The sequence below is a fragment of the Pezoporus flaviventris genome, unplaced genomic scaffold, assembly GCF_033815535.1.
Source record: "Pezoporus flaviventris isolate CSIRO_AGI_PZ_B2104156 unplaced genomic scaffold, CSIRO_AGI_Pfla_v1 ptg000001l, whole genome shotgun sequence".
NCBI classification, from domain to species: domain Eukaryota; kingdom Metazoa; phylum Chordata; class Aves; order Psittaciformes; family Psittacidae; genus Pezoporus; species Pezoporus flaviventris.
In genome coordinates this window covers 11123107-11149533 of record NW_026892549.1, presented here as the reverse complement: position 1 = coordinate 11149533, position 26427 = coordinate 11123107, and the positions used below count along the sequence as shown (strand labels likewise).

At 41.8% G+C, this 26427-nt stretch overlaps 1 protein-coding gene across 1 annotated transcript in view; it reads left to right on the top strand.

Annotated features, from left to right (window-relative positions):
• NXPH2 (neurexophilin 2) overlaps positions 1–16301 on the top strand; it is a 38166-nt gene extending 21865 nt beyond the window's left edge. The window contains exon 2 of the mRNA XM_061444917.1: positions 14864–16301. Within this exon, the coding sequence (XP_061300901.1) occupies positions 14864–15607 (744 nt within the window). The 3' untranslated portion in view covers positions 15608–16301. The remainder of the gene's footprint in view (positions 1–14863) is intronic.
• Positions 16302–26427: the final 10126 nt, after the last annotated feature.

The following is a 26427-nucleotide window of genomic DNA, read 5'->3' as shown; positions in this document are numbered from 1 at the left end:
ATCTCTGAAATTCATCACATAGAGCAACACATTCAATTTTAATACAAGGGGTTATTTCCTGTTTCTGTAGAACCACCTTTTGTATCTACAGGAGGCAGTTCATTTACAACAGATCTAATTTTTTTGTCTGTTATATTCTTATTACTGACTTTGGCCTAGGCAGCAGATACATTTTTGGTTTGCTTCCTTCTTTGATCTACACATTCTGTATGAAATTAGAAACAAGAAGGAATGAATGGCTTCTTAAGCCTGACTTCACCTAGACATCACCAGTTCTTGAACCTTCTGCTTAACAGCTCCACATCTCATATCCTTTGCTTTAACAGCCCATTCTTCCGAACCCCAGTTTGTTGGATTTAGAGATTTTTCATGCCACTTGTTAACATTCAGTCCCAAACCCATTCATAAATCGTGGTTAGGTTTCTTACGCAAACTCAGAATTTGGCTATTTAATGGAAAAGACCTTGTTTTGTACTTAAACCTTTTCAGATAGTACATGAACTATGCAGTGACCTGTAAGTCTTACTTGCAATTATGATTCTTCTGAACTGATTTGTTCATTTAAAAAGTGGTGAGAACTGATTACCATAGAGTGGCTTTTTTCAGAGTAAATATTAAATTAGCAAACTCCATTTTGGAAGCAAATTCATTATGTGATAGGGAGGGCAAGACTATGGTCAACTAAAAAAGTCCCCAAAGAAATTCGAATCCTGAGGTGCAAAAGGAGCACTTTGGTTTTGTTATCATGCATGGTCAGGTCCAGGAGTAGGGAAGAGAATCAAAGGCAGAGAGGAATGGGGATAATGTAGACGTTATCTAAACTTTAGGAGGAAAAAAATATGTGTACTCTGAGAAAGACAAGTCAATAGAGCTGAGCTGAGCTTTCTCATTGAATACTTACATAAACTGACCTCATCGTGTTCAGGCCTTCCCAGGTTTTGCAGCCAGAGGTTTGGGATCCAGTTGGCTATTACAGCACATGTATCCCCTGATATTTGCATTCCAGTTTGCATTATTCATGCTAGCAAAGAAAATATTCATACAGTTATGCTTTCATACTGCCTTTCCTCTAAAACACTTTTAGTAAACATCCAAAGAGATATTTTGTTTCTAGGATTGTACATTTTCTAGGGTATACATTTTGGACATGTGTGCCTTAAAAGCTGTATGCAAGAGTCCCATTTCCCCTGCCCCCAGTTCACCCGTGGGTGATTTGTGTGCTTTTGATGCTTGTTTCACTAGCTGCAAGTACCCTGCTAGTACAGTTCTTTCATACAACCTGAAAATGTTATTCTTTATATGCCAATTGAAATGCATCAAATGCATGGTGGGATAAGACCAAATTAATACTTGGGGTTATGTGCACAGTAATTCACGGTGAAAGAAAGATTGAAAGATATAAAGATGTGTTGAATATATTCCCTTTTTTGTTTGATACAGATAAGGCATATGCGGAGCAAATAGGTTTGAAAGTATATTTTATGCTCGAATGACAGCAATTTGTATTAACTCCTATTGTGCTAGAATGTAACATTTTCATCTGATGTAATTCTGTCTTTCTTCAGATCCTCTTTCTGTTCTTACAGTGCATGTGCAAAGATCTTAGATATTAAATATCTCAGTAAATTATGGAAAGTGAACAAGACAGGCACGTGTTGTGACATTCTTCCAGTCAAATTAGGTATCAAACTCATCTCTTCTCCTTTTTTTAAACCCAAGTCATGGATTTATTATATCAGGACAGATGACTTGCCAGCTTATAATTAAGACCTGTTAAAACTTATGCAGTGACTGGATTTCAGATTTTTACCTTGTCATTTTTAGAGTGTGTCAAACCTATAATTTCATTTTGGAAGTAATATTTATCTATACCTACCACTGGTCTAGAATATGACTAATTCTGATTTATTTGTCTGTTTTAAAAATCAATCAAAAAAAACCAAGGTTTTCTATTTAAGAACAATGCTAAGGAAAATGCTTCTGTTTTAGAAAGCTTTTAATTTAGAAAATATTTGACCAACTAATCTCAAACTGTTCCCCAAATCTTCAAAGCACAAACAAATTCAGGCTGAAAAGAATTCTGTTTTTCTTCTTCTCAGGGACATAAAAGATGTCTGAATAAATTAAAAGGGATTAAAATTGGGTTTCAATAGGACCTTACAGTATGAAGTCACTGTTACTATACCATTATGCAGTGCACAATGGCTGCAGGCATGGCTGGCTGCTGCTAGGCAAAGGCTAATATTGTTTCACCTTAAAACTTAATAAGAAGGCAGCTTCAGTCAATGATTTTCTCTTCTTTAAGAGAGTAATTCATTTAGGAAAGCAGCATGCGTGCATGTGTGTAGGCTGCAATAAAAAGTCTCGAAGTGCCCCAGTGTGCAACCTCATGCTAAGTGGTTTGAAAAGAAAAGAGATTTTAATTTAATTTAGGGAACTGCAGTGGTCTGCTACACATACTGCGGGGAGGAGGGACACTGTTGAGCCAGCACGCCACTGCTCCTCTGGCAGGGGCGAGAGCAGGCAGCTTCCAGCCCCCACACCTGGCTGAGTGGTGGGGAGGAAGACACACCGCAACCCTGCCTTCCTCCCGAATCAGTGCAACGGCATTACCTCAGCCAGAGCAGGTGGGGAAAGGCAGCGAGAAGGGGCTGCCCGCTACCCCTAGCAAGGGATGACTGTTCTGCACAGTCCTGGGAAGGTGCTCACCCCAGCGCTAGCCAGGCTTTTCCCAGAGGGCCTCCGCTACGCTGAAGAGATGCAGGTGGAGGAGCTTCTCCCCAGTGTGGGATCCTCACATCTCCCTGCCGCTCTTCTGAAGCAGCCTCATCCACAGCATTTGTACCCCTGCCCTCACCCCGCAGCGCATAGCATTTCTTGTGGAGTGGGAGGTCGCCTTTTCCTGTGTATCAGTTGCAGTCTGGAATGCTCTTGTAATTCCCATGTATTTCTATCACAAAGCTTTTAAGCAGAAATATTTTTCTTGGGGACATGCTACGAACATGGCTTGGGGCTGACTTTCTCCTTTCTGGTGCACTAACAAAAGTGCACGTGGGATGTAGGATTTCCAAGAAAGAACATCATGCTTGAAATAAATGATGGAATGTGTTTTCAGGGAGAAAGGTTTGAAGTTGAGATTATTAGTCAGTGCCCCTTATCCCTGCTGATGGACTCTTGGATACATCCACACATGTTCTTCAAATACCAGGAGGGTTCAAGAGGCATCATGAAGAGTCCCTGAATAACCCCAGTTAACAGAATCTTTAGCAGAAGGGTATTGCCGAGGGACTTGGGGTGGCCACAGGTTTCCCAGGATGTCAGCACAGAAAGCACTTGTGGCAGCTCTTTTCAACCAGGAGCTTTGCACGCTGAACTCCGTGGTATTCCTAAATGGTTAAACTGCAGTTAGCCAGGGACATGGCAGCTCAGCTTGGCCCTGCACAGCACTGCAGTCACACAGCGTGTCCTGCCATCACTCCCATGGGTCCCTGTCTGAGCCAGGTACATGCCAGGAAAAAAGCTGCATTTTTTTATTCTTTAAAGTGAGCATTTCCTCCTGACCCAGCAGAATCCTGCATCATCTGACAAGATGCATTTAACAGAGAGAGATGAGATAAAATCCAGAAACTTGGAATTTGTTCAGCTTGTTCTCCTCTTGCTACAGTCTTCCCCGATTAAAGGCAGAAGGTATCTTCCAGGAATGGGCTCTTCATCTCTGTCACGTTAGTGACAGGTTGTTAGGGGGATTCAGCCTGCAGTCAAGCAACACAAAGATCTTATGCCTTATTTAAATAATGGTGTTCATTGCCTATTAAAATGTAACTTCTTGCTTTAAAGTAGGATTAATTAGAATGTACGAGAATGCAATTCAGTTACATTTTATGCTTCAAGCCAGTGCGTACTTTTCATAACTTATTCCCAGGAGTAATATGAAGGGCAGCACAGTATTCTCAGTTCTGCCATTCAAAGCACAAAGGACTGTAAACCCCATTCTTTTCAGAAACTTGGCTCAAGTGTCACCATTGCTAGATTTTTCATAACATATTACTTTGGTCATTACTGTTTTGCAAGATAATTGTTTCAGTGATCTAACTTTTGACATTATCCAAAGTGTTTGAAAGTAGTTTGCTGAAGCACCTTTGTCTTTTAAAGGCCATTTGGGGCTTGTTATTTTAATCCTTGAGCAGTCTGATCTATCACTTCAAACATCTGTCAGCTGTGCTTTGTCTTGGAATTGATAGCGATGGTGTTACTGATTTTTCAACAGCAGCTGTTAGAGGTTCATTAGTTAGACTCTCAAAGGGAGTAGATAACTGTAATATTTTTCTTTGTTAATCATCTCTTACGCATTGTAATAATACAGAGCTTGAAATCTGCTAGAAATTCAGTTTCTCTCTAACTTGCCAGAAGCATCCTTTTATTCCTTTAATCTGGCTCGATTATTAAAACTCTCTTCTTCATAATGCAGTAAAAAATTGAATAATGGCACATGAGTAGGAAGATAGAAAAATCAGCTTTTGCTGTGTCGTATTTAGCGCGGAGGGAGGTCACTAAGGGTCTTGGAGTTCACATCCAAAAATGAATCAGCTCCATAGAGGAGATTAAGAGCTGTTCAGTAATTGATTTTTAATTTAAAATTTATAAGGCATTCAAAACCTTGATGACAACTTCAGTAAAACCAGGTTCATTTCTAACAGATACAGCAGTTATCTGTTAATGTTTTTTCCCTACCACATTAAAATAGTCTTAATGGTTAAATATGATTCTTAAAACATTAACCCCCCCCCGAAAATTCTTGCAAACTGGCTTGTAGCAGCATGACTCCTGATAGGAGCTTCAAGGGACCTGAGCATCTGTGAACTCTCCTGCAAACTGAGAGCATATCAGTGCTACTGCTGGTTCAACCGACAGTACTCACCAACAGATAATTACAGTTTGAAATTAGTATTTTAATGAACTGATCTCAGCAAATGTAAAGTGAAATCTCCCAGGCATTAAAGAAATAAGCAGGAGAGAAAATTATTAACTGTAAAGTTCAACAGACGGGTGGTCAGCAGGTGCTGCCTTGGCAAAGGAGTTAAGCGTTCCCATTTCAATTTTTGGTAAGAGGAGGCTTGTTCAGGTCTTGGTCCTGCAAGCTGTCGCTGTTCCGAGGGATGTGGTTTAGTGGGACTCGGTAGCGTCATGTTTACAGTTGGACTTGATCTTAAAAGGTCTTTTCCAAACAAAATGATTCTATGGGCAGTGTCTGCAAGTGGCACAGTGACTTCATTGGAGATTGAAAACATCTGGGACATCTCACAAGCTTTTCAGGTGAACAGGAATGTCTTCTAAAAATAAGTGCCAGATCTTCATCCTAAAAGCAGAAGTCTCAGTCCTAGAAGAGAATATGTGTGTCCATATAGCACCAGTGAAGCTCAGTGCAAAACAGATTGCAAGAGTGCAGCCTGAATTTCAAGGGAAGGGAGAGGGTTGTGTAGGGAGGAGAACCAAATAGCTAGAGGTACCTGCTTGAAGACCTCTGCCAAAAGCCATTTCAACCCCACCACAGCCTTGAGATGCACTTGGACAGCCAGAAGACACAGGCCACCAGAGAATCACAGAATGGTTTTGGGTTGGAAGGGACATTAAAAAACATCTAGTTCCAACCACCTGCCATGAGCAGGGACAACTTTCACTAGACCAGGTTGCTCAAAGCTCCGTCCACCCTGGCCTTGGACACTGCCAGGGATGGGGCATCCACAGCTTCTCTGGGGAACCTGTGCCAGTGCTTCATCACCCTCACAGGGAAGAACTTCTTTCTAATATCTAATCTAAATCTCTCCTCCTTCAGTTTAAAGCTATTCCCCCCTTGTCCTCGTCTTACTTTCCTTTGTGCAAAGGCCCTCTCCAGATTTCTTGTAGGCCCCTTTAGGTACTGTAAGCTTCTCAAAGGTCTCCCCAGAGCATTCTCTTCTCCAGGCTGAACAGCCCCAGCTCTCTCAGCCTGTCTCCGTAGGAGAGGTGCTTCAGCCCTCAGAGCATCTTCATGGCCTCCTCTGGACTTGCTCCATCAGGAACCCACATGGTCAGCTTAGGTTTTATCTTCTCCCTTCCAGTTACCAAGGTTCGAAACTACTCTTGAAATCAATGCACATTGATTTTTTGAAGTCAGAGTTCAGCTTTTAGCCATCTGTCAGCAGAAGTCCTTCAGAAGTCCCGCCTAGCTAGGTTATTTTAGTACTGTCGTAGACTCAACAATCTTTTTATTTTATTTGCTGAAGGACAGTTGATCTCTTAACGCAGTTCAGGACATCATGTAGCCAGTCAGGTGGATCACCAGTCACTCCTTGGCAGCATTTCCTTGTCCTGTCCTGTTATAAACCAAAAATTCTTCTTGAACATTTAATGTATCTATATTTGTTTATTTATTTTATATATATGTAAGCTTTCTGTATCTATCATAACTGAATTTGATGTTTTTTGTACAAGACATTTTGTTTTCAGGTCATTCACAGAATGGTTTACATTTATGTTACTTCTCCACCCTTCAAGAAGAGCTGGGATCTTCATACATAGCAAAGAGGAAAACTACATAGTAGTTTCAGACAAAATTGTAAGAGTCATTCCTCTACAGAGGTACAAATGGGTTCCCTGTTTTTTATCTCAAAGATCTTATTTCAGAGTTAGGGGGCAAAACCCAAACAAGTAGAAAGAGGTTAAGTCTTCAAGAATGGCTGTGGTGCACATTTTTTGGCAAGAAGCGTTTCTCAGAACGCATTTTCTGTTCTCAGCAAAAAGGTAGATCAGTTCAATGCATGGATAAAATTTAAAAGCTAGCTGTGTTCTAAACAATTTATCCAGTTGAGGCTGGAGGGAACACCTCAGGTATAACTTAAAACTACTTATTAGGGTTGTGTGAAAAGGCAGCACATATATACTTTCGTTCGTGAAAAAGGAAATCTTTGCAGGCTTTACTTTTAATTTTTACTCCTTCTTCCTCCCCAGTTTTGTTTCTTTGCTGAAGTGCTGTATTTGTAAAATACTATTTTGCTTTCTCACACAAATTGGAGGATTTTAAAGTGATTTTTATCTTTCTGTAAAATACAGTACTGAGTTTGAAATACCTGTTTTGTTTAAAACTGTGCAATGAAATCACATCCTGAGTTGAAACTTCTCCCAAAATACCCCTTCATTTTCGATTTCTATTTTTGTCTGTGGGTTATTTGGATGTTATCATCTCACATGCTCATTAAAGTAAAGATTTCTACCTGTTGCCTTCCCTAGCCCTTAGTTGTGTACAGGTGTAGACAGAGATCGTTCTCTGTCAGATCTTTTGAGGAAAAATGGCGAAGCACCTTTCAGCAGTATGCCAGGAGCCACACTTCATTAGCTTCCTGCACTCCTACCGTGAGAGCAGAAGAGCAACTTGCCACATTATAGGGACGAAAACCAGTGCTGAGTCGCACATTGGCTTTCATGTTTCCAGTTTATGTTTTCTGACTTACCTTCTGTGACAGTCTGAAACTCCTGAAAGGCAAAAAGCTAAAAAGTGAGAGAAAGCTTCAGGCATACTCTTATTGTTGTGTCTCTTTCAGGTATTTAAGCGTGTACTTGTGTTTAGCAGTATTGGTTGACTTTCAGACAAGTATTAATATTCACAATTAAAAGATTGACACAGTTGCAGCCTGCCATTCCTCATTTTTTTTCTGTCACTTTCCTGTCACGCCACTCGGACCCTTTCCCCTTGATGCTGAAGAGCAGTGGCTATGGAGGAAGCCTTATCACTAGTCACTGATAGCAGGATGTGGTAGAGCACCGATCACTTCCCTTCTGTTGGCGGGGATGCTAGTACAGCATCCCTCTGCAATTTCTCTGTAGGATTCATTTACAAGCAGAAAATTTAATGGGCTGCAAGGTTCAATCATGAGGTTTTTTTCTGCTGAAGCAGCTTGTCATTTTAGTTTTAACTGTAAGAGACAGGACAAAATTGTTAAAGCAATCCAGTTTTATTAGCTATTGAACAGGGGATTTCTGTCCACCTTTCCCGAACGAAAGACAGTGGCAATAGCTATATGAGCCTTTAAAACTTCCCAAATTGCAGCATCCCTGACATGACTGGGAGATTTTCAGAAGTCTGTGCTCTGCTGTCGTCCAGCTATGCCGATCTGTGCCTATGGCAGTCCACTCCCTGCTCTGCTGTTTCCCCCAGGTAAAGGGTATCTATCTTTGCTGAAATCAGGGTGCTGATCTCCATAGTCCCTCTTTATAATCCATTCTAAAATGAGAGAGGAATCAAGCAGGTGAACTCTGAATTTATGATTTACTTAATTTTATCTTTGCACCAGTGTTTCAAAGAGTCTGTCATCGCCCACAGGAGGGAGGAAGCCGGTCACAACAACTTGCTGGTGTTTATTTATTTACAGTTTAGCAAGGGAGGGGTTGTACAAGTCTAGAAAAGTGGTTTGGGTTCCTGGAGAGCAAGGGCATCCTCAGTTACAACATTCAGCCTCCTCTGAACATTCACATCCCACCGTCAGCATGGGTAAATGGTGACAGCGATTTCTGTGGAGTCTCTTCATTTACATGAAGAAATAATTAATTCCCGGCTTTTGACAAATGCGTAATGAAACTGGGGTTGCTTAACCAATAAAGCTGACAGCAGGACTTTCAGTAATATTCAGGTCCTGCTTCTGCCGGTGTGCTTCTTGCACCCCTGCTTTCTCCCATGGTGCAAACCGCAGACACCACTTCCAGAGCCACATGGAGCACAGAGACCCCGCTCTCAACCACCAGCTGTCTTCTGTCATTTCTTTTGTTTCTGAAAACTGACAAAAGGAAATCCCTGCTCACTCAATTCCTTCCCACCAGCTCAGTGCTTGGTGGATTAAATGCCACATGATGGCTCATGGGCTCCCCATGGGTCAGACCGGCTGCCATGTAGGTAATGCGCATCGACAGGACTGGGGGAGCACCATTGGCAGGTGCTCACGTACACTTCTTAACTTAGAAAACCAGTTTCTAATAAGCAGCTTCTATCAACTCCTCTGCACTTAGGTAATTTAAAATACACCTTCTGAGAAGAAACACAAACTGCAGTCTGTGGCAGGATGTTACATGCTGAGTACAAAGCAGAGTACACACTCAGTTTTCACTTAATGCAGCTTTCTGTTGGCAACATGAACTAGCCCTTCACACTGGCACAGGGGTAGTTGTATGGGAGCTGTAGCTGATTGTGAAGTCAGGAGGAGGAGAAAGCAGTGCAAATTCCAGAAGCTGTCTGGAAATGAAAGAGTTGTGATTTGCAAAGCAAAATCTTGTTTCCTGGGGCAAGCTGACCTGTGCAGCTTTGTTTTCTGAAGGGGAATCCAAAATCTTCCCAGCAGAATAGTTGGGAGAAGGGATTAAAAATCAAAAATTCACAAGCAGAAACCTGAGCGTGTGTTTAGGCAGCTGAAGATCGAGGCATCCTTAAGGATGTTTCTGCATGGCAGCTTAAGTTGTTAATTCACAGCTTTCATTCCTAGCAAAAGCTGTGATGATAAATGCAAGCTAATCCACCTGACAATTATGAAAGCACATGGGCTTATACCATCCTGAAAAATAAGTCTGTGACTAGATGGAACAGACATGGCTCTTCTCTACAGTCTTGTTGAAAAAAGATGCTTAATTCCCGAATTCCTTGAAGCATTCCTGACAGCGACCACATCTGCTGCCATAAAACCGATCATGGCCTCTGCCTTTGGGAAAAACGTAGTTAATAATCAGTAAAGTTCAAGCTCAGCTTGTTGTGATGAATTATTAGAACCCATCAGCATTTTCTTGAAAAAAATAAAAAGGCTATAATGGAACATAATTTTGTGGTTTTCCATTTAATTGATGACGGGCTGAGTTTTTATTAATCTTTCTGGGCTCCACTGTAAGATGCTGAAAAAGCTAATATGAGATCATTGTATCTATCTATCTGGTTAATGTGTGTGCTTTGCAAAACTGGTAAGGCCTGTCAAGACATAAATTATTTCAAATATGATAAATGTGTTGAAATCGTTGAATTTTCAACCGGATAAAGCAGAACTATTTCTCTTCACTCCCCACCCCCTTCAAACTGAGGTTTTGTGCAGCCACTCAATGATGCTGCATTATGGCGGCCAGGGAGGTTCTGAGATGACACGAGGAAGCCTGCAAAGTGCCCTGTGCTGCTGCAGCAGTGACACGAGTATAAACCATGAGCTACAGCCTAAGGGATGGAAGTAGCTGAGTGAGGGGATCGCTGGAAGCCTCCCTCATTTTGGATTTATCATCACTGGTGGTGGGAGGAAGTTACTGAGTACCACCTCCTTCCTACCACCCTTTCCTCTCCGTCAGTGGGATAAAACACTCACCAGTGAGTGGCCAAGAGGTGCTTCAGAGCTGTTTATCCCAACAGACCTATTTATTTTAGCTAATTACCAAGAGTTTTTAAATGATTCCTGGCAGGGTGAAGCTATAGGAATGATTGTGGTGATTGGTGAATAACCTGGGTAAAAATCTCAAAGCATCAAAATGATGAACTCCTGCACACCTGCTTTGCCCAGCAAGTTCCAGACAACCCCAAATTTATCTGGGCAAGTAGAAAAAACTGCAGCATTTACTGGTTCCAGTGTCACAGCAACACGGGCTCATTTCTCAGAAACAGTTGACAGGGAATGTTATTTAACCCTGTGCTGCTCTGCCATGGTCAGGATCATTCATGGAGAGAGAGTTCTTGAAAAGCATCTTTCGGAGAAGTGCGCAGGGAAAAACAAGTAACTTGAAGTTTAAAACTCCATGAATATAAAGCACATCATGCTTTGGTTTGAGCTGCTCTTGTGGTTAACATAGCAAAAAGAAACACTAAGCCATGCAGTGTATTCTGTGCATCTTGGCTGGTCCAAGATTATGTTTCTTACTGGAAGATATCTGCAGTCTAATGGAAATTTTAGAGTATCCAGGTGACATTTTACAGCCTGTGTAATACAGAAAAAGATTAGGTGTTTGCTTCTGTTTGGAAATTGATGGTTTGGAGGGAATGGGAAATGCAGGTGCAGCAGAGAACTGCAGCAATAGCCATCTATTTAAATGTATATGCTAACTTCCCTAAGCTAGTATTTTTTCAAATACCCTACAAGCAGTATTTTCCACTATAGGGAAGCATTATAGTGAAATGGGAAGATGCTGAGGAAGTAATTTTTTCCAGCATGTGCTGCATTCTTTCAATACAGATTTTTTTATTGCCTAGAAATTGCTAACCAGTGTGAATAAACAGCTGAACAAAAGAGCATCGGCCCATCCTTGCTAACAGCAAAAACCTGCTGTCAAGCGAAGGAAGGGCCTTTGTGATGTATAGAGGAAAATTAAGCATTAAGAGTTTGGTTCTCTTATAGTGCAGAAAGCTTTATTCAAAATAGGAAAAAAACCCAAGTTCCTGCACATGCACAAAAAAGATTTTACATTAAAATAGCATAAGTATTATTCACATTTCTGAACAATGCCCCCTCATTCCTGCTCCTGCGCTGGCCACTGAGCAGAGCCAGGAGGGCCTTTGTTAGACACCTTAGTATTGAACATTTGCAAAACACAACAAATGTGCCACCCTGCCCAGTCCCCTTCCCTGCAGCCCATGGAGCTGACAACTCTGTCAGCCTCTGAAGCTCCTGCCGATACTGAAATCAGTGAAACAAGAAGTTGGATGAAGACAGTTAATTCTGAGCGAGATTGGAGAATCCTGCAGTCTACAAACTGTTTCAAGGAGGAGGAAGAAAAAGATGACTCAGGTCAAGTGTCAGGTACATCTCTCAGCTGTAGTTAGTGATTGCTGCCTAGGTGTTAAAGGCAAATAATTGAATATATTAATGATTTAATGTTCCCGTATTATGAAAGCTGTTTCATTGCCACATGAAATAGTCCCCGTTGCTGTAGCTCTGTTTCATTATCTTATGATTACATCTCATTCAGTGTAACACATAAACAATTAAAAGTAGTAGTTTAGTGTGATGCAACTCTGCAATTCCACCATCATGGTTTTGAAATAATTGTGCCCTAACACATTATCAATGTGACAAACCCACCTGGTTTTAGCATACATTAGTATTTCCCACCCTTCAGCCATCCCAAACCTTACACCTACATATTTCTTCTTTTTGTATCAGAGCCTTCTGAAAAAAGCAGTTCAAAAAGCAATACTCTGCTATCTCATTTGGACTGAAGGCCCCCTGAAGAGACATACATTGAGTATTACCAGCAGCACATGACTCTTTGCCCTCTAGGTCACTTTGTAAAAGGAGAGAGAAGAAATACCTAAGAGCCATTGCATGGATTTCAGTAAACATTGCAGAAGTAGCCCAGAAGGACGTGTGCGTGTCCCTGTGCCCTTGCCAGAGAACAGTCAGAACTGGGTGTGGACACCAGCAAAGTTAGAAGCTCCTGTGAACCAAGTGGTTTCTTTTCTAGGTATTCCTACTTAAAATTTCCAATGGCAGTTCCCTCCAACTCAGTTGCTAACAGCAGCACCAACCACCCGTGCCCACAGTTTTGGGTGGTCATTAGCATTTTAAGTAGCAGATGCTTTAGCCATGCAAACACAGAGAAAAGTGTCTGGTATTTCAGCACTGCCAGGCCCCTGGTCCCAGCTGCAATCTAGAAACACAGCAGCAAAGCCTCTTCCGTGCTTCTAAAGGCCTCAGGTCAGTTTTGAGGTGGAGGATGGGCAAACATGTGCATCAGTTCTTGTATCATCTGAACAGGGTCACTTCTCTGTGGCAGGGGAGTTATTTTGCTGGCAGTGGTGATGGCCAGCTGTTCTCAGCATCACCCCACTGATTCTGAGATTGGGAGCAGGCTTAAAAGTGGCTGAAGACCCACGCATAAACATGACGTTGCTTCACCAGGAGCTTTCCATCACAGCAGAAATGATGCTTCCCCCAGCATCGTTATGACAGCGCTATTTGTGCTGGTACAGATAAGCATCTGTCACTGTTTCCATTAGAATCTCCTATTTTCCTGGGTTCATAGCTCAGCCATAAAAAATGTAGCATAGAGGCAGAAAGTTGACATACAGGGTCTCAGGCTGAGAGTGATCGCTGTTGTCTGTTCTTCCCCCCTTCCTAATCTGAAGAAGAAAATACTGTACTTCTGCAGAAACATGCCTGACCACTGCATTTCGACCCAGCTGTAGATTTATTTAGCAATAGTAATGGTGATGGCATTCAAGTTGTGAACATTGCTGCAATGGCCACCTTTCAACATCCAATCTTAATTACTGGGTTAGGGATGATGAAAAAGGACAACATGGCAAGTGGGTTTGGGCACTAGAGTAGAGCCTATTGCTAGAGAATAGGCCCCAGTGAGGAATAAGCCCTTCAGAGCTTCTGATCTTTGCCAGATGTTGAAACTAAAAATTAAAGATCATAGAAAGAGAATATTCTAGAAGCTGAATACTGCTAGGAGCTGAAGGCATAAAAGACCCCTTTGGATGAGTAGCAGAGGGAAAAGCAAGCCCAGCATTGCAGTTTCCCCAGTGAGACAGGTAGCACATCCCACCCAGCATCAGCACTCAACATTTTGATTGCTTTAGGCAAGCTTCGACCCTGTAATCCTGCTGTGGTTGCCTGCTGGATAGTGAAAGCTTCATCCTGTGTGGCAGCGATACTGGAAGCCCTCTATCCAGATCCTGGCACTGCAAGATGGATGATGAAGTGAGAGCAGCATTTGGCCAGGAGGAAGAGGCAGCAGCAATTTCTCACTGAGGATGAGAGCAGTGCCTTCTTTCCATTTTAAGTGCCTTTTCATTCTCTTCACACATTTTGTAAGAATAATTGCAGCTGAAAAAGTTTTTCTCTATACATTAGGATGGTAGCGTAAGGCAGTCCTGAAGAGTGCAAATCCTGAAAAGCCATTATCCGAAACTTACAGTCAACCCTTAAAGGAATTAAACAGGAAAAGTTATACGGTCATCTCTAGCCTGCTGAAATAAGGATTCTGCTTCTGACCTCCTGAGCATTCTGCATTTTCAACAGGACTCCCCCATCATGCAGGAAGAACATACACAAGCAGTGTCTCTCTACCTTAAATTGGAAGTCTGCTGCTTACTTTCAATGTTTCACTCTGAAATCTGACGCTGTTCTGTTGCTACCAGAAGTAATTACTTGCTTTCCGATTATAGACAATTTTGTATCAGACTTAGCTTGGTCTCGTCACATTTCTGAATAGTGAGATATGTGATATGGCTGGGATTGCTCAGAGCTTCTTGAAGGCTGGGCCTGGCTAAATGCAGGCAGCTTAGCAACTGAAGCCAGGACACCAAAAATATGATTACCTTTGATGTCAGTCTCAAATTAAAGTACAAATGGGCATGTTAAGTTGGGAAAAATGGAAGAGGCAACACCAGGAAAGACAAAAGTACTATAAAAAGTTTAGTACACAAATGCAATACCAGAAGCAACTGAGCAAGGCAGGATTTTAAGCTTAAACCAGTTGACAGGTTAAGAGAAGAGAAAAAGAAAAGGGGAATGGGAAATGCTGCTGGATCTGTTTCACTCCCATCTCTCAGCAGAGGTGCCACTTTGCTTTCAGATTTTCCTGCTTCTGTGGGTATCTTTCTATTTAACAAATGTGCAAACAGAGGATGTCTGCTCCTGCACATCACAGCCTGCAACCTGTCCAGAGATTTATCCATTTGTGCCAGTGGACAGCTCCTGCTGAGCTTTTTGCATCTTCTGTCAGCTATTTTGAGTAAAATTCTTGAGCTTTCATGGGGCAGAAGATGGTGCTGGACTAGTTCAGATGCTGCTGGTGTAAAAATAAGTATTAATGGCTCCTCTAGTGTCTTGATAGTTTTATACAACTCTTTCTTTCTGCTTTGAAACAGGTATTTTGTGACACTAATCGAGTCGTACAAGCCACAGACGTGCTGGACTGGGAAGACAAGGATGCTGCAGAGACACTCGTTGACAACGTGGTCCATTCCAGGATCATCAATCCTTTACGTCTGTTTGTTAAGCCATCTCCAGTACTGAAACATGGCCAGGTGTCCTACTCGGACAGTATAGAAAACTTCTGGGATTGGTTGTCCAATATCACAGAGGTTCAGGAATCCCTCACACGAACTAAACGCAGACCTATAGTAAAAACTGGGAAATTCAAGAAAATGTTCGGATGGGGCGACTTCCACTCTAACATCAAAACTGTTAAGCTGAACCTCCTCATCACAGGGAAGATTGTCGATCACGGCAATGGGACCTTCAGTGTTTATTTCCGACATAACTCCACAGGTTTAGGAAATGTTTCTGTAAGCCTGGTGCCACCTTCTAAGGTGGTTGAGTTTGAATCATCTCCACAGTCAACACTGGAGACCAAGGAATCCAAGTCCTTCAACTGCCGAATCGAGTATGAAAAAACAGACCGCGCTAAAAAAACTGCCTTGTGCAATTTTGATCCTTCAAAGATCTGCTACCAAGAGCAGACTCAAAGCCATGTCTCCTGGTTGTGTTCCAAACCCTTTAAAGTTATCTGCATCTACATTGCTTTCTACAGCGTAGATTACAAACTGGTGCAAAAGGTCTGTCCTGATTATAATTACCATAGTGAGACTCCGTACTTGTCTTCTGGCTGATGCGGTTGTGGGTAACTAGAGATACAGCATCACTCAAAAACACGCATTTCCATTAACCTTTTGGACAAGAACATGTTTTCCTAACAGGTTAAAAAATCCTTAAAAACTGTAGTGGTGTTTGTGCTGTATCGTAGATAATCATACTGTTTAGGTAACAATCATTTTCCTTTGAGACTCTTGCATTTTGGCTCTCCTCATTAATAAGGGAACTACCAGGCAGACCCATGACAAAATTCAAACAGAATTCTGTCTGTCGTGAACACTGATCTTGAAAACCAGTTTTGTAAACTAGACTTGATGGCAGAGATGTCTTTTACTTGCATTGGATCCTGTTTCTCACTGGGGACATCAGATGATGACATAAAGAAGAAATGATGAAGCAGACTCTCACATGCTTATATACAAAATCCAAATAAACAGATCTCCCACTAAGTTAATAAAGAATGTTACACAGGGCTCAAGGAATCAAGTCCAAATACTAGGAGAAAATGCTATTTCTGGGACAAAAAAAGGAAAGGAATCTGCATTTTTATGAGTTGCAGTAGTTGTACGTATTAATTGAAGAGCGGGTAGTTCTTCCTTCAGCCTTCTTACCTGTGGATATGCAATGATGTAATTAGACATTGATGAGCTTTAGTTTATCAGACCCACCAGGTGTGCAGGTTTGGTGTGCATCACCTCTGGTGATTCTTCTCCACTGTTCCAATTCGTTTCGAAATCTTCTCCACGATTTCGTTTCGATTTCGATTCTTCTCCACTGTTTACATTTACACCAGTACAAGTGTTGCAGTGATAGAGAATACACTTACCTTGGAAAAAGAGAATCTCTGTTTAAGTCTGAAAATTATGGCAGGGACTGGTTTCCATGTACAGGAAGCAATTATTTTGCTGTCTAGCCCTCTTAGCACTGTGTTGCAGCAAGGATAATACATCACAGCGTAAGGGCAATATCCAAACAGCGACAAGCTTTCTGCTTAATGGCATCCAGTTGTCTTCCTTAGCGTTGCATTGCAATTAAATCAAAATATAAGCAATGACAAGTAAACAGAAAAAACAACAGTCTGTGCACCTTCACCTCCTAAAGCACATATCAGACAATTACTATCAGTATAAAAATATTCAGTATTACATACAGCTGAAGTATTATTAAAATACTTCATTTAAGTGGTGCACACCCAGAAATGCCTGTGACAGCGTGGGAGGACTCACTTGTGAGATTAACTCTGATTTCCTTGGTAAAGACTCATACAAAATAAATAATTAATTAATTACTATTAAAAATAGATGAGTAACTGGCTAATCTGTTTTTCTCTTTAGGTGACAAATCTAAATGTGTGGTTTAGTTTGATCAATAATCTAAATGTTTTCCTTCATCTTATTTTATACAGAGTCTGTCTTGGTCTAAATGCTGGTTTTTAGTTTGTCTGTTACTATCAATTCCTACAAGATAGTCTACTTTGTATTCTGTATAGTGTGCCCTCGTCCTGGCTGTATATAAGCTCGGATTTATTGCAATGAGTTCAGTGGTTGGTGCTTTTGTAATTTAGCTGTAAGCCATGGTTTTATTGCCATCTGTTTTTACTCAGAACTGTAGGCAATTAAAAGAAAACCCTACATGCTGTTTATTGTAGAGAATGTGGAAATTATGTATGTATATACTCTTAAATATGTGTACATATACAGAATACATGTGTACATGTATTTGTATGTAAATAAAGAGAGTTTGCTAAATCTGGCACTTGCTCGTGGCATACTTGATTTTTAATGTTTTTTCTTAAATGTTGTGTGTATATACATATGCACACACGTATATATATATTAAAGACAAAGTAAAACTAAGGCACTGTAACATTTTTCCCCATTTGTTTTTCTAGGAGATTAAGTATGCGCTAAGTGCACTGTGCTACAAGCCTAGGCAGAGTAGGTTCAATAGCATTTCATATTTGACAAATTAAGTGTATGTTTTGACAAAGTCACGAACTGTTTAGTAATTGTGCAGGGTGCATTAGAAGTGAAGGGGTTAGTCTAAATTAGGAAACGCTGGGAGAGGCAGCGGCACGCTGCTGATTCAGCCCTTGCTCCAAGTTATCATCCTCTGGCACAGACATCCCCTCACTGAAGCACAGCCACATCCCAGGTTGAGCTTTCCAGACCTCAGGAAGACAAACCAGGGCCTTGAGCAAACACACACCACTCTGTAAACACCCAGAGAGCCTGGGCTACCTGGGGATCCACATGGAAAGGCTTCTAGGGATCAAGGGCCAAGTATTTTAACAGGTTTAACACTGAGCTTCTTGAACAGGAAAACAACATGCATCCGCCTGGCAGCTTTTGACTTAAAACAATTCTCAGGCTCTTCAAGTGAGGCTCAGGCTGGTGCCACACCACTGGGGCAGTGTTGGGTATGGGCAGCAGCAGAGAAACAGAGCCCTCTACAGCAGGAGATGGTGAACCTGGACCCATCTTCCAGCAGAGCACTGGGAAGAGCTGTCATCTAAGTCCCACCAAGGAGCTTCCTGCTCCCAAACCTCCTGACAGAGGAGCCACCACCACCAAATGTGCTTGGGTCCCTCCGCACCCAGCAAACCCGGAACAGTTCAGCAAAAGCTGAGGTTTGCTGAGGCTGCAAAGGCAATGGCGCACAGGAAGGAGGGGCTGCCTTTGGAGACTTAGTGGGTGCTTTAGCATAGTCCGAATGTTTTCCCAGGGAGAACTTAACCTCGGCAGCAGCATCTGACCAGTTTTCCAGCACTTGGAGCGGGGGCAATGGGAGAAGCCTGCACCTTGCTCCAAGCCCCAGCACAAGGCAGGGGCTACGCAGCTACAGCAGGAGGGGTTTGGTACCAAGGCTTGCTCCTTCTCCTCACCACCACACTTTTTTCCTATCACAATACCTTAAGCTTAAGAAACCCCCAACCTGGAATGCTTTTTTCTGATCAATTTTAAGAAAAACACCGCAAAAACCCCACAATCTTGACTGCAGTCAAAATCACATTAAAGAAGTTACTTGCATGTAAGCAAAATACAATGTAATGAATAGAAGGGCAGACTTCATAAGGTCAAATTTTACACTGCCCATGTAAACAGAATTAAATTTGAATTAATTTCACACAGAATAGGCCATTAGAATAAAACAACAACCAAAACCAATCAACAAAACAGACCCCCCCACCATTTTCCTGTGGAACAGGTGACTCATTTTAGACAAGTTTCAGGGATTCTTCCTCACACAACTCTTACTCAAAGGATTTTAAAGTAAAAATCTGGAAGATTAAATAACATTTTCTGGAAGTGTCCCAAGTGGACAATAATGACTTATAACCACAGCAACTTAATCTGAAAGTTTTTAATATACATGTTTCAGTTTAATATACATCTTCAATTTAATCCAAATCTCAACAGTATAGTTGTGCATGCATGCATAGCAAATGCAATATGCATTTAAACTCCTTACTAAATACACTTCCTATTGCTTTTCCCATCCCATGGATATACATATAAAAAGTCCCAATAAAAAGCTAATTCACATAAGCATTGGCACTCATGCTTGAGGCAGCACACTGCACAGTGCTGTAGGAACCACATGCACATGAGTGCTAGCTTTTTTAGTCATTTCAACTGGAGCAGGGAACTAACTTAGTTTGAGGGCGTTCTTTCCTTTTTCCCCTCAAGAATTTCATGCCTTGGATCGGGAGCCTCTTCATCTCATTGTAACCCTTGCCTGTGGTTGGATCCTGCTGCAAGCTCCTTGGCCTCTCCCATCATTGCAGTGCTGCGATGTTGCGCTGGGAGCCAGGGCACTTCCCTGGCCTTGCTGCCTGTGGCAATTCCCAGGCTCTTACATCAAGCAGCTGCTACGGCAGTAAGCAAGGCAGGAAAAAGGCAAAAAGCCGAGCATTGTTTGCTGTGAGCTCCCTAGGGTCGCTACATTTTCTTTTTAGGGAGGATTTACAAGGCAGTGCTAAAAGACCAAACCCCTGAATAATCCCGATACCACTGGTAAAACTCTCATAGCAGCTAGGTGAAGGTGTTCAGTGCACATCAGCATCCTGTGCTGCTTTCTGTTAATTCAAGGACATGAGAATTTGCTATTTGTTTTATGCTCTGCTGACTAGCGTAACCTGGATAATGTTTTATTTATAGTATAATAATGATCCATCATTTCCACTGTCCCTATTCAAATATGCACAGTTGAAAAGACAAAAACAAGTCACAATATACAAAGTAGCTCAATGAAACACATGGTAATCAAGTAGATTTTTAGCTGTTGGGTGTCTTGTTGAAAATTGAGGTTTGCCAGTCCCATCTCTTTTGCCAACACCTCTTGCACGCATCCGTCAGAAGCGGCCTCCTTCTTTGTTTGAAAACTAAGAAATAAAGCGACATACTGGCAACTAGCACCAAACTGTACTGAGAGAAGTATTGTCTGTACTGTGTTAGACAAAACACTAGCAGTTAGTGTCATCCCCTCGACAGACTTCCAAAGAAATCACAGGTTTTATCACATCCCTGCTCGATTCAGGTCCCTGGAGTTAGTGAAGAGAAGTTAAACCACAACTCACCAGGCAGCTCCCCATTGCCTGTGTAGCCCTGCTTGCTGCATGCGAAGGAACACACCGGATCCACAAAAAAGGGATCCAAGGGACTGGTTTTGCAGAAGAGTTGAATTGTCATGAATTGCCCCGGCTTCAGTCAAACCACACCTCACCTGGGGTGGCTGCTGAGCAAGGGTCAGCCAGACCTCAGCAGATCTGGAATCGGAAGGGCTGAAAGATGACTGGAGACTGCTGGATGCTGCCGGCAGCACGGTACAGCAGCCTCTTTCTGCAGAGACCGCTGTAACCATCCCCATCAGGCCACTCTCCAGCCCATAATACCTGTGAGTTTTCAGTCAGGAGCAAGCCTGCAGTTGCTGGTGCTCTCCAGCAAGAACCCCAGTCACTGAGACTAAATTCTGAAGGGAAAGAGTCACCAGAAAATGCTTTTCCAAGGACATAATTCAGTCTTTAACTCAGCTCAAATCCAGCACCAGCTTCACCCCAATTAAAAAGCCATTATGCTCATGGGAAAACAGGTTTTTTTCAGGGGGAAAAAAAAAAAAAAGCTACCTACATAGACAGTGGTAGGACTCTAAAACAAGACTCCAAAAGAAGCACCAACAGCTTCCTATTCAACAGCAGTGAAACAGCCAGCCAGGTCTGACAGGTTTGCTTGCACTGCTCTCTTGTTTTTTTCAGGTCAGAACAGGGAAGAAAAAAATTCCATTAGTTCAGGGACTTTTGAATGTATTCTCTTCACTGTAGGAAGATGCACGTCTGTGATTCCTCACCCAGACAAGGGAAGCTGAATTATACTGAGGGAGAAGAGATGTTCAGTAATTCTCTGCTTATGTCAAGAGGCTCAACTACCTTTCCTAACCAGCTTTAAAAAGGGAATGGCTTTAAACTAACAGACAGTAGATTTTGATTAGATGTAAGGAAGAAATTCTTCCCTGTGAGGGTATGTGAGGCACAGGCTGCCCAGAGAAGTTGTGCCTGCCCCATCCCTGGTGGTATTTAAGGCCAGGTTGGACCAGGCCTTGAGCAACCTGGTCTAGGGAAAGGTGTCCTTGCCCACAGCAGGGGGGTTGGAACTGGATGAGCTTTAAGGTCCCTTCCAACCCAAACCGTTCTGCAGTTCTCTGGAATGACTAACATGGGAAACAGAGCTGGCACACAGGGAGACCATGGTCTCTTCTGGCAGGACTTGGGGCTCTCACTCAGGGCTGAGCCCTCAGAGCAGGGGACACAGCTGCAGCTGAGCATGGCCACAACAGAGAGGCAATTGTGCAAAAGTTGCATCTGAAACATGTTCTTAGACATCCCACCACTCACCTTGCCCCTCCAACTTTAACTCTTGTTGGGAAACGAGACAGTTTTATTACCAACTTGAGCCCAGACTGGCATCTCACACTTCCATCATTATCCTGCACATCTGCCCTGGCAGCTCTATGTTTTAGCCCTTTGGATGCAAACCCCATTTCTCTGTTCTCTTGCCTCATTTCCAGACAGTATGTGGCTCCTTCATTATTATGTAGTCAATTAAGCTTTGGCTACTTTATCTTAACAGCTCCAAATAAGCTGGTGATCTTCCTGAAAGGTGATACATTATAATTGGTTCCAAATTGGCAAGAAAAAGAATAGCGAAATATGAGACTTGGAGGTTACTTGAACTAGCCCTGAAGTTTAAAATGGCCCAAAAATCCACTTAGAGTTATCAGGGTGTTTGCTTAGCTCTCCTAGCATTGGTCAGGTTTATATCCTCTGTTAAAGCTAGTGTTACTTCCCAGGAAACAAGACTTGGGATCTTTTGCTCTAGAGATCCTAGGTACCAGTGATGCTGCAGCTTCCAAACACAGGTGATGAAATAGATGCGCTGTGCTCACTAGCACCAAGCCACATCAGGGGAGAGAGTGAAGAGTGCAGAAGCCTGACACAGACACATTCCAGGTGCCCAGACTCTATAGGTGTTCCTGATACACATCAACAGTTTTTCAGAGTCACCAGTTCAGACAGGCAAGCTCAAAGCAAACAACTCCCTTCCTTCCAGCTGGGGCTTGGGGACATCATGGTAGTTTTCTTGCATTGCTGTGAACCTTGCTTTCATCCCTGCAATTAAAGCGATGAACACCTCAGCAGCCAGGAGAGCAGAGTCTCAATAAACACCCCAGGTATGAGGTTTTTACATGGTGGGTAGCAGTCAACCTGCCCTTCTGTCCCCATTCCAAGAAATCCTGATGAAAAGCCAATAGAACTTACACTCTTTCACCACCTTTTCTTTGAACGAGTCCCTGAAGCACACACAGCAGCGGCAGGTGATGCTTAGCAATCTTGCACCATTAATCTGGGATCTCAGCACAGATTTCTGATCAGGTAAACCAAAGGATTAAAAATATAGTAAGTTACCATATTGAAGATAAGTATGCTTATTTATTATATAGTACTTCAGACTACTTAATTCCAATTCACTTCTCATGTCAGATGTATTTAACCGTAACATTTCTAGCTTCAATAACTGAAGATTTGGATTAGCTGAAGTACTCGGGGGAAAACAGGATGCCTGCTCACCCAAGCCTCCTGCAGGTGATACCATACAGGGCTATTGCTCTGTCCTGAGGGAACACTCTCCCTCTTCTGCTTCATTCTCCTGGTTTTAAAGTAAATATACCATAAATACTAGACCCACAGTGCTTTGCCACAGCCAAACACAACCTGACTGCTCAAAGTGAAAACAAGCACAGATGAACAGTGTGGAGGGCAAAGCAGTCCACACCCACTGGGTCAGCCAAGCTCATGGGTATATCAAGACATCAAAGGATACTTATGTTACTTGGTAAAAGGAGCGGAGAGGGAAATGTGTATTTTGATTCACCATACCAGTTATCTTTAAAAGAAGCACAGCCCCTTACTTAAAAAATGAGTACTGAATTGTGTCGCCAGAAGCAGATTAATTGCAGCTTCCAGGAAAAACTCTAAGATTATTTCACGTTGACTTTTATTCCCACTTGAATTAAGGTCCTTATGTTTCACTGACTCATTTGAATTTTTTGAATTGGCTTTGCATAGTATCATTTACTGATGTACTATCTTTAATTACATAACACACACACGCTCTCCAAATGCATTATTAATGAAAGTGTTTTTAATTAAATGGCTTTCAGCATAATATTCAGTCATTAATTTCACATGCTCAGGATGTGGAGAGATTCTATTCCGATGGTCTGGGAAAACTTTGTACTTTAGATGAGGGATACTTCCAAAGTGATAGTTTTAGAGTGAAGCTGAAAATCATTATGAGCACTGAATTACCCTCTCAGCAGCTGGTACCGCAGTTCTGCTCCACTGGGTGTTATCTATTCTTCAGCTCAAGTGCTCCTTTTGCTCTACCATGCTTCACCACTGGTAATTTTAAAATGCCCCTCACTGGATTCACATATATTCCACAGTGAATAATACCAGTTATCTTTTAGGAACAACTTAGACAACGGCACTAAGGCTGAATGCTCTACAATAAAAAGCTCTGCAACCTCCTTTCTAATTATATATCGCCCACCTGCCTCCACTCTTAAACTTTTAGTGCTCTTTGAAGTGATAAAGAGCCTTAGAAGTTACAAAGAGCATTCACATTCTTGGGGATTGGGCTTTCATAGTCCCAGGCTTTTGTTTTTGAGTAACAAAGTCCATCCACAGAAGCTTATGTTTAAAAGCCTTCTCGGCAGTGGTAAGGAGATGAGGACTGGCTCCCATTCTCCTGAAAGCACAGAATCCTGGATCATGTCTTACCCACTGGTTCCTCTCTCTACTTCAGCTCAATATCTTGATGTAAAGCTCACACTTCTGGATTCCTCCCTCTCTCTGCTGTGCTGCCCTACAGCTGCTGTCCTCTTTGAGCTTGAGGTTGTCCTTCCAGCTCAGCTCCTGTAGCCTAACAGCATGGAGATACTGGTCTCCACTTCAGCCAAGCAACAAAAACCTTGTGAAGATGACAGACAGGGAGGGTATACATTAGAATAAATGCTCAGAAACCTTCAATCAGTAAGATTAAATCAATCCCTTACTTCCTTGGGAACAAAAAAGAGAAAGGACTTCAGCTAGTAAGTAAGTTCAAAACCTCATTAAAAATCATAGTGACTTTATCTCAGAGTCATCATGTTTTAGCATGCTGACTAGAAAAACCATAGGGTAGACAACAGCTAGCTATAGGCTAGCTGTGGCAGAATCTGTACTTACAAAGCATCCCCATTAAAGATGATTGCTTTGCAGGGTTTTTAATGGAAGGGGCAGCACAGAGAAATATTATAAAAATCTACTATGTCACAATGATACTATACATGGACCTCCACTGCATTTAAAACGAATTTTAAAGAAATAACTAATATTTTGATATGACAAGACTAATGACAATATATGCCCACATTCCCAGCATTTCATGTCTAGACAAAACATTGCTCCATAATGAAGATAATTGAAAGTATGACTTTCATCATATTTAATTAGCATTTAGTGCTAACTCATTATTGCTGTACAATTAATTTGACATCTTGCTGTATGGCCTACACAGACTTCCTTCTAGAGGTTCTTTTATTGGTGGGACATAAGTAACACCAGACACGTGTACCTTCCCTCAGGCTTCTAGAGAGAGGACTATGAAATATGGAGAATATGACTGATGTTTTAATCTATTGCAGAATACAAAAGATTAATATTGAAGCTCAAAATATGCCCATTTGGCTCATGCAGTTTTGTAATAAGGCCAATATTCTACTAAACTAACGTTTGCAGAAAACAGATTGTACCATCATCACACCTATCTTTTCCTTCCCAAATCCCCTGGCTTATGTACCCAGTGATAATTCAGTTAACCAAAACAGCATTGCCTTATGTTACCAATTTAAAATTGTTACAGAAGTTTCAAGATGATTCCACACAAGTGTGTGGAAACCCATGCAAAAGTATGGATCTTCAGATGATCGCAGAATGTGAGATGACTCCTGATGACTGGGATATACTTTACAAGAGCGTACTGACAAAGGACAAAAGATGCTTCACAGACATTCTGTCAGACCGAGATCTTAGTAGGAAACATGATGCAAACTGCAGTTTTCTTTCTACATCTTTGGAGCAGTGCTACTGACTCAGAGGATCCTTCACACAGTTGGTAAACGGGTTATCACCACCATGAAGGAAGAGATGCAAGGAAGTACATAGGCTAACAGTACTGCCTGAAGAACGTTGAGAATGCACTGCTTATGTTCCCAGATGTTAAATGAAGTTCTTGCAGGAATTTTCTGAACTACCTTGATTCAAGGGTGAACCTGCTCCAAGAAATGGAAAGCAACCATATGCATGCTTAGTTAACACCTAATCTAGCATTTCCAAACACAGGGACTACAGTTTGTAAAACTCTATGGTAGGATTTCAGAACTACTGCAACATGTTCAGATTTGTCACTAACTGGAAGTTTGATTAGTTTAAGGCATCTGAAAAGTCTGCCACACTTCCAAAATTTGAGACTGCTCACATCACTATCGCTACATCATTATTTCACTCCACTTCAGATATTTGAATGAAATATTTAACAAAGCTTTAATGAGTGCTACAAATTACGAGCCAGTACTAAGAGTTGCAAGTGGGAAGTTGTAAGACCTGCTTTAAGAGCCACTTCCCTTCATTTTGCACATACTCACTTTTGTCATGGAAAAAAGAAAATCAAGTTTCAGAATTGTCCTCACTTCTACATTTTTAAACATGTACTCCTTGCAAATTTTAAGGAAAAAATGGTTCATTCTTAATGATTTTCAAATTAAGGCAAATCTAATGAATATATTCTATCGCTTTGTTACCTTTGACAGCTAGTAAGACAACAATATTCATGCCTAGCAAGCTAATATAGCAACATATTTAAAGACCAAGTAATCACTAACATTGAAAGTGCTCAGCCAGCTTGGCAAGTACCAAGCTTGGTGGAAAAAGAACTGATACCACAGCTGAAGCTGAAGACTAGACAGATACAAGGTGTATACTTGCTGTGAAAATAACCAGAGTGACCCAGACACCGATACAGTTTTTACTGCTCAGTGCTAGTTCCTACTGCCCTGCTGGAGCATTGGTATGGACAACACAAATGCTCTCCTTCATTTCATCCTCATTATTTAAGCTAAAATTGCTGAATAAATAGCTTTGACAGCCATGTACAAGTATATTAACAGTTAACTTTACCCAGCCAGCCATGCCCTTAGGCAGCACAGTTCCTCTGGGGAACTGACACTTCCCTTATAGATG